The sequence below is a fragment of the Pristiophorus japonicus genome, chromosome 17, assembly GCF_044704955.1.
Source record: "Pristiophorus japonicus isolate sPriJap1 chromosome 17, sPriJap1.hap1, whole genome shotgun sequence".
Classification (NCBI taxonomy): Eukaryota; Metazoa; Chordata; class Chondrichthyes; family Pristiophoridae; genus Pristiophorus; species Pristiophorus japonicus.
Window position 1 is genome coordinate 78800493 of NC_091993.1, and position 8810 is coordinate 78809302.

At 39.9% G+C, this 8810-nt stretch overlaps 1 protein-coding gene across 4 annotated transcripts in view; it reads right to left on the minus strand.

The window, feature by feature from the left end:
- Positions 1-195: 195 nt before the first annotated feature.
- LOC139227807 (bcl-2 homologous antagonist/killer-like) overlaps positions 196-8810 on the minus strand; it is a 76134-nt gene continuing 67519 nt past the window's right edge. For all 4 annotated transcript variants that reach the window (XM_070858866.1, XM_070858867.1, XM_070858868.1 and 1 more), the window contains one exon: positions 196-5522. In XM_070858866.1, the coding sequence (XP_070714967.1) occupies positions 5418-5522 (105 nt within the window). In that variant the 3' untranslated portion in view covers positions 196-5417. The remainder of the gene's footprint in view (positions 5523-8810) is intronic.

An 8810-nucleotide genomic window follows, 5' to 3' on the forward strand; every position in this document is an offset into this window, starting at 1 on the left:
TGCAAGGTCAGAAATCTTACCAAATGTGTACTGTATTTGGTTCGAGTGAAATGCCTTGTGAAGTCACAGAAGGAAGGCATTCAGCTTATTGTGCCTATGCATCAACCAAATTAAGCAGTCCCTTCAAGAAAGGATTACCAGTCAAAAGACAATATCGTGTAGGATTACTTTCCAAGTTTAAATAAAAATGCAGCATTTTTGAAGATGCATGGTTTTATTTCACTGTACATACAACTGTCACTTGCATCTCTCCTTTCCCACACAAAACAGAGCAATATGTAGTCAGCTATAAAGCATCACAGTTGATCCAAGTTTTATTTCACATGTATTAGATTGAAGGAACACACTTGTTTAGGAGTGGATAGCATCACGTGCATTCTGTAAGTTTATATTTATTTTTTACATTTCAACATTGTTAATTAACCATCAAAAGGATGAAGGTAGCACAACCTGAGAATAGGAATGACACATTGATCAGGTCACTTCTGCTCACACAAGAGCATCAAATATAAAAGCTGAAAAGTACTTTTCATAACCATACAATGCTTATACAGTGCCATATACAAATCACAATGCATTACAATAATGGCATACCATACTAATTGTACATTTCCAAAATAAGTTAAAGCAGATATCGTCATCAAAATTGAAATAATAAACCTTTCCTGCAACCATGGGGAAATTAGGTCACCATTATGCATTTGTAAAGCACACAAGAATGGCCGTCATTATCACTTTGGTCAATGTTGTACACAATGCCAGCACCACATTACTACTAATCAGATTTCAGTACCTACAGGCAAAAACTGAATAAGGATGAGTGTAAATTTGTTCCCTCCATAATTTTAATGAATCAACATGGGGGAAAAATTGACCACAATTACTAAAGTCTTACACAAAAATACATTGAGCCAAAATGCTGCAGCTTCATTTTCTCCCAAATTACCATTTCTGTCTAAATCTCTTAGCCCTGCCCTCAAAGATCACAGCAGAAATCTGATGCACAATTTGCACTTTATTTCTTAATGGTGGGGGGGGGGGGGGGGGGGGAAAGAAGTGTAGAACTGCCCCCTACTCCATTGTGTGCACTGCAAGTAAAGCTTGATGCACCATAAGCATAATTTCAGCAACATTCTAAGAACTATGAAAAGCAAAACCAGATTTAAATTGCACCTAACCGTTGAAAATACATGAAAAACAGGTAAAAATAGCATATTTGGACCTTTTTCATTATGTCCTCAAATGGTGCTTTTGTGCAACACTGGCAGAAGCCTGGAAGCAAGTTTCCAGCACACTCTCATTGCTAAGGAAAAGTGTTTACAGAGTCTTTACGAAGGGAAAATCGTATTTATCAATAAACAAAAAAAAAAATCACTGGTAAATCAACGGTTTACTATTTGCTCAGAGCCCTCCAGAAGAGAATGGGAAGGAGGGGGAGATGGAAACAAAAGTAATGATGTAATGAAAAAGACAGAAGATGCCAGAAAAGTTGATGCCGTTACCTTTGTCAATCTACAACAGAATCTACTTCTGGTCTACTGGACATGATGAAATATATTTATAAGTTCCCTGAAAAAAAACTGATCAATATAATTTAACACCAAATCAAATTCTATAATCTTTTTCTCTGATAAAACCTAGATTTTTTAAATCTGGACTACACTGCATAAAAACCAAGTCAGTCAAATGTAGTTACAATTTATTGCGTGATTTGCAATGTATTTGATAGAGGAATATGGCACTGTATTTAAAGTTTATCTTTATTATGTTGCAGACAAAAAAGTTCAAGTTCAGATTACTCATGAAAACAAGTAGAAATACATAGTCGAACCCGTTTTTAAAAAGCTAACAACTGCAGTTTGTAATACTGAAGGTAGTGTCTCAATCCCATCTTCTTTAGCTATATTTAAAATGATAGATGCTCCCACCACAAAAATTCACACCTCTGCACACACAAATGTTGATTGAACAGTCTTACGAACATTTTAACCAGTCATTCTGCATATTAAATACAAATAGGAAATCCTTCCCAGTGGCACAAGAGAGTGGCATATGGGACAGGCAATAAGGACATGAACAATTGTGCAATATTCCTTGTAAACAGAGCTGGGTTTCCAATGACATTTGTTGTTCTACCAAAATTCTCAGATGGGATTTTTGTTTCATCCACCAATTTTCAGCCTTCTCCTGAAGACCCCGATTGGTTGCAAGGGATATTCCCACATACATTAGTCACCCTCCAGTAGCCAACCTTAGTGGCCGTTACTCCTGATAGCAAGTGTCAGCAGGCTATCTGACTGCTCCTGGGGTGACGGTGGCAGAAGGCTTTAGGGTTTGATCTCACACACACACAAACTAACCAGCAGAACTGTGCTTAATGAAGAATTTAACTCATATTCACTGAGGAGCTCACCAAGTTGTGACAACTATGAAGTTTGAGGTTTACTTTCATTGCGTCTCCTGAAAGATGCCTCGTCTTGCCACAGGTAAAATGTATTTTTACCATCTTTGTCCCTTAAAGATTATGGGCAAAAAAAATAATTTGGTAACAACTGAATAAGTGAGTTCACAACAGGTAATGATAGAGAGAACATGATGATGGGTAGGGCTGAAGCAGTATACCCAAAGTTAACTAACTCAGCACAGATTAGAGACGGAATCTGCGGCCTTTTGGTCTGTACAGTTTTGTAGCACATCAGGAGGTGCTTTTACTTACAAAACCAATGCAAGAAACAGAAGCTATCTGGATTCACCACGCCCCACCACAGGTGAATCAAGGAGGCTACCTCTTGCCAACTGTGAAATGCAAAACTAAGCATTACAAACTTGTTTTTCAACAATAGGCAGTGCAGCTATTAAAACAGAGCATCACTGCGGAATCATTAGCAAAACAGTTTTCAATAAAAATTCTCCCAGGAAAGAGCTTACAGTCTGGAGCAGGAACTTTCAACACCTGGAACAAGACATCACAGGTTTGACTCCCAATCCCCAACTGGAGCTGTATCAGAGATAGGTCTATTTGCAGCATGGAGGGAAAATTTAATAAAATGTCAGCTCATTAGACATGTTGCTGTTGGTACACCTCATTCAAACAGGTTGCCTGCCTGCTTGGCAGCAGGACCATGGGCAGGCAGCAGCAGCTCAAGCAGCAATCTGCATCTGTGAGCTTGGATAGCATAATGCGCTTTGATCACAGCAGCCATAAGTCCTGTCCATGCGTGCATGCACAGTTACAACGGGAATAACTGGACTGGGAGTACATACCTACAGATATGAAGATCAAATAATCCCGTTTGTTTTACCCTGTCCTATAAACTAAGTAGTGCAATAAGCCACTAATTTTCACTGCCCCACAACAGCAGAAAAGCTGGAACGTCTACATTTTGGTTCAAAAATGAATCCAGAGACTGCCCATTTCCTTCAAATACCCGTCAAGAAGTCTTTTCAAATGAATTGAACAAATATTCTTAGGAAATTAAACCTGCCCTTTGAAGATACAGATTTCGAACACAATTGTTAATTCTAAACATTTTTTTAGCCTGGCTTAAAGTGAGATAAGCGACAGATAACTCAACTTAAATTCTTTAGCCAAGTTCTAAAAGTCGGTAGGCAAATGATTTCCTCGTTATTGGCAGGAAACTGTGGGATCTCCGCTCCAAACACCCTTCAGCCATTGTGCCTGATGCCAACCAGACCCATTTTGAAAATGAGAGTAAAACACAAAAAATCTTCAGCCTTGTCCCAAGTATCAATTCACCTTTTGGTCAATTCTTACCTTCTGGATGGCTTCCTCCACCCAGGACAGTCTGAACAAATTCCTCAATAATAGTTCCATAGTAGCTGACATGACCATTTTCAAATGCACACTCCTGTGTCAGCTGGATAGATTTCCAAGATTAGAATTTATCACTTTTTAAAAAAAGTTAATATTGCAATAACCGCCCCTCCGCATCCCACCCCCCGCGCAATTCTTTTAGCCTCAACTCATTTTTATCCCTTGGATCTTTTCCATTTTAACTTTATTCCTTCCCTTGAATTTTAGTTTCTCCTCCGCCTTCCCCCATCTAATGACAATAGCTTTTGCTCCTCTGTGCAGATGAAACTGCTCTTAAGTTTACACATCAGTTTCACCGGAGCTGATTGCTTACACAATCTATGCCCATTTCAACCTGCATACTGCTATACCATGTTTCCCCCCAAAACTGCAGGCTATCTTCCCTTTGTGCTGGTGCTTTTTGCTCGCTAAGCCCCGATGAAGTGCCAGAAGGCCAAGGACTAATCAAGCATTAGCAATGAAAATGATTACATTTACAACTGACAAAGGCCATAAGTTGTATTTCACCTTTGCATCATTATAATATCCACAATCAGAAAGTCTCAAAAATAGCAGGCTATTTAAAGTCACTTTTTAAAAAATATAATCAGCATTTATCCTGACAGCCCCAAGTTTACATACAAAACCTCCAGGGACACTTCGAGACATTTATTAGAGACGTTCATCAGTATCTAAATTCACAGACTGCTACTATTCCCTAAATGCTATGCGATTTCAAACCAGATTACAAATAATTCACTGACTGCAAATATCAGGACACTTGCAGTATTAGGATGTCTCAACCATCTATAAACACAATTTCCATGATGAACATAGGCTCCTAGTTTTGCCACAACTGCATGCCAAGTGATATTTTACGTTTGAATTTAGTTTCTGCTGTGTACGCTACAGAGCTGCCTCTTCAGGTGCAACTGTTCATACACAATACAGTATGAAGCTCATTATGATAGGAGTCATATAGAAAGTGCATTACAGTGAGGAGTGTATTTTACAGAGGACACTATATAAGTGTTCTTAGTGAGAGCCAGAAAGGTGGTCTCCGGGTGTTACAGCAAGGAATAATCTGCTCTGCTAAAAACAGAACTCTCTATGTACAAAGAGTAATTTGCCTTCTAGTTAGTAAATACACCACGGCTAAAATTTTAATTCACCACATTCGCAATTTGTTTTTAAACATACAAAATACTCCACTTGCTGGCCATGGCTCCATGATTCAGCTTTATAAATGCTGTTCCTGCAGGGACAAGATTCACACGAAAAGATGGCAACCAGGCATCTTCAGTTTTGCCAGCACGGCCTTTAAAGTGAGTTATGCAAATACAACAATGAGAACTGTAGCAGGGCTTCTGGATTAGAACTGGCTGCACAAAATGGTCCGGTTGAGAATTGATATTCTTTCATATAAAAAAGATTACTGTTGCAATTGGCAATTTGACAAACGACAGCTGGAATTTCTTGTTAAGTGTCTCCTATCATTATCAGTCGCAAGTCTTCAAAATTATGTAGATGTAAACTGTTGTCTAAAAGAATCTCTATTTCTACAGTCCAAGGCTAGAGGCCTGCTCCAGCAAAGACCCGTGTATTAAGATTTGTAAAACTTGTGGACCACGAATACACCAACCAGAACTACAGCAAGAATCCCAAGCATCCACTTGATATAAATATTATCTAATTCCAGAGCTGCTACCTGTTGAGAGAAAGAAAACAATGCATTAAATAGATGTAGTTTAAAATAAATAATGTTAACTTTCTTTGAACAGAGGAAGGAGGCTAGAAAGTAGAAAATGAATCACACGAGTGCCTCATAAAAGACAACCTGCACCTCGGTCAGCATCACAAGATGGAAAAACCGTACACATCATACAAAACATGAGATATATTTCATTTATGGTATGAAACCAAACATATTAACACATAACCCAAAAGAACTGTACATACTGGAAACCTGAAATACAAATAAAAAAGGCCCATAGCATCTGGAAAAGACATTAACAGCCCGGAATTTGCAGTCTGGATCACAGCGAGCAGTCAGCATCATTCTGCCTTCGAAACGGATTGCAACTTCGGGATTTGGCACATGCAATCCTGAAGTTGTGGTCTGTCATTCACTGCTCCGACACAGGCTGCGCTGTGCGTCACCCCGCCCCCCGCCACAGAGCTGGCAATCTGTGCAATCACTCAAATCAGGGCAACGGACTAAAACTTCGGCCCTTTCGCAGTAACTATGCTGTTAGATTTACCATTAAAAGTTAGACCCAAAGGGATTAGGTGTAACTGGGGTTTTAACAGTGTATTGACTGCAAAACAAAGGTTATGTACCTGAAAAACTAATTTTAATTTTGTGCAGTGTGAAATTTATCTATTTCAATAAAACATTTACATTTTTAAGAAACATTAAATTTTTTTTTAACGTTTTGTTCCTTTGATTCAGATTTGCCTTTTCCCCATGTGAGAGCCGCAATCTTTGTTTTGCTCTCTAACATTTTAAAAAGTTAGAATTTTAACAGCTTTCCCTACTTCCTTATTTGCTGTCTGTGAGAATTCTGCATTTTGATTGGATGCTTAGGCAGCTTGTTGATATCACAGCAGCTCGCACAAGGGGATCCCCACTATACTCACTGATTTGAATTGAACATTGGAAAACCCAAAGTTCTCGACACAGATCACAAGATTCTTTGTGTGAATCTTACTTCAGGGCCAGTGGTGAACGCCTTTGCTTTGGCGCTGACCGCAAATTCCGGGCCAATGTCTCATGCAAAGGTTGCTTCATCAGGGCCCGTTCCGATAAGAACATAAGAAATAGGAACAGGAGCAGGCCATACAGCCCCTCGAGCCTGCTCCACCATTCAATAAGATCATGGCTGATCTGATCATGGACTCAGCTCCACTTCCCAGCCCACTCCCCATAACCCCGTATCGTTTAAGAAACTATTTCTGTCTTAAATTTATTCAATGTCCCAGCTTCCACAGCTCTGAGACAGCGAATTCCACAGATTTACAACCCTCAGAGAAGAAATTTCTCCTCATCTCTGTTTTAAATGGGCGGCCTTTATTCTAAGATCATGCCCTCAAGTTCTAGTCCCCCCCCCCCCCCCCCAATCAGTGGAAACATTCTCTCTGCATCCACCTTATCAAGCCCCCTCATAATCTTATTCGTCTCAATAAGATCATCTCTCATTCTTTTGAATTCCAATGAGTAGAGGCCCAGTTTACTCAACCTTTCCTCATAAGTCAACCCCCTCATCTCCGGAATCAACCTAGTGAACCTTCTCTGAACTGCCTCCAAAGCAAGTATATCCTTTTGTAAATATGGAAACCAAAACTGCACACAGTATTCCAGATGTGGCCTCACTAATACCTTATATAGCTGTAGCAAGACTTCCCTGCTTTTATACTCCATCCCCTTTGCAATAAAGGCCAAGATACCATTGGCCTTCCTGATCACTTGCTGTACCTGCATACTATCCTTTTGTGTTTCATGCACAAGTAGCCCCAGGTCCCGCTGTACTGCGGCATGTTGCAATCTTTCTCCATTTAAATAATAACTTGCTCTTTGATTTTTTTCTGCCAAAGTGCATGACCCCACACTTTCCAACATTATACTCCATCTGCCAAATTTTTGCCCACTCACTTAGCCTGTCTATGTGCTTTTGCAGATTTTTTGTGTCCTCCTCACACATTGCTTTTCCTCCCATCTTTGTATTGTCAGCAAACTTGGCTACATTATACTCAGTCCCTTCTTCCAAGTCGTTAATACAAATTGTAAATAGTTGGGGTCCCAGCACTGATCCCTGCGGCACCCCACTAGTTACTGGTTACCAACCAGAGAATGAACCATTTATCCCGACTCTCTGTTTTGTTAGTTAGCCAATCCTCTATCCATGCTAATTTATTACCCCCAACCCCGTGAACTTTTATCTTGTGCATTAATCTTTTATGTGGCACCTTGTCAAATGCCTTCTGGAAGTCCAAATACACCACATCCACTGGATCCCCTTTATCCACCCTGTTCGTTACATCCTCGAAGAACTCCAGCAAATTTGTCAAACATGACTTCCCCTTCATAAATCAATGCTGACTCTGCCTGAGTCTTGAGAGTTGTGAAATCTCTCCTTAAAATGTATGCCACTGTTCATCAACCATCCTACACTTTAATCTATTTTCCCAGTCCACTTTACCCAACTCTGCCCTCATACCTTCATAGTCTCCTTTAGTTAAACTTAGTACGCTGGTTAGAGATCCAACTTTCTCACCCTCCATCTGGATTTGAAATTCAATCATGCTATGATCACTCATTCCGAGGGGAACCTTTACTAGGAGATTGTTTATTAATCCTGTCTCATTACACAGGACCAGATCCAAGATCGCCTGCCCCCTGGTTGGTTCCATTACATACTACTACTCAAGGAACCAGTCCCTTATGCACTCTATGAACTCCTCCTCAAGGCTACCCTGACCCATTTGATTTGTCCAATCAATATGGAGGTTAAAAATCACCCATGATTATTGCTGTTCCATTTTTACAAACTATTTTCCTGGTTTATGCTCCGACCAACAGAGTTGCTACTGTTAGGGGGCCTATAGACTACGCCCACCAGTGACTTTTTCCCCGTATTGGGCCCAAGTTTCAGCTTCAGTTGCCCCTGATTTTTTGGAGCAACTGGTGTAGAACGGAGTATCTTAGAAATTCAAATTCTCGGCATTTAGTTTGCTCCAGTTCTAGTCAGTTAGAACAGTCTCACTTTGGAACAGAATTTTTTTTTCAAAAGGGGACGTGTCCGGCCACTTACGCCTGTTTTCAAAGTTTCGGCAGTGAAAACTTACTCCAAACTAACTTAAAATGGAGCAAGTGAAGATTTTTGTACCCTCGAAAAAACCATGTCTACACTTTAGAAAATCAGGCGTAGGTTACAAATCAGGCGTAGGGAATTGGGGGTTTAAAGGGAAGTTTACAAACATTAAACACTTCAGTTTT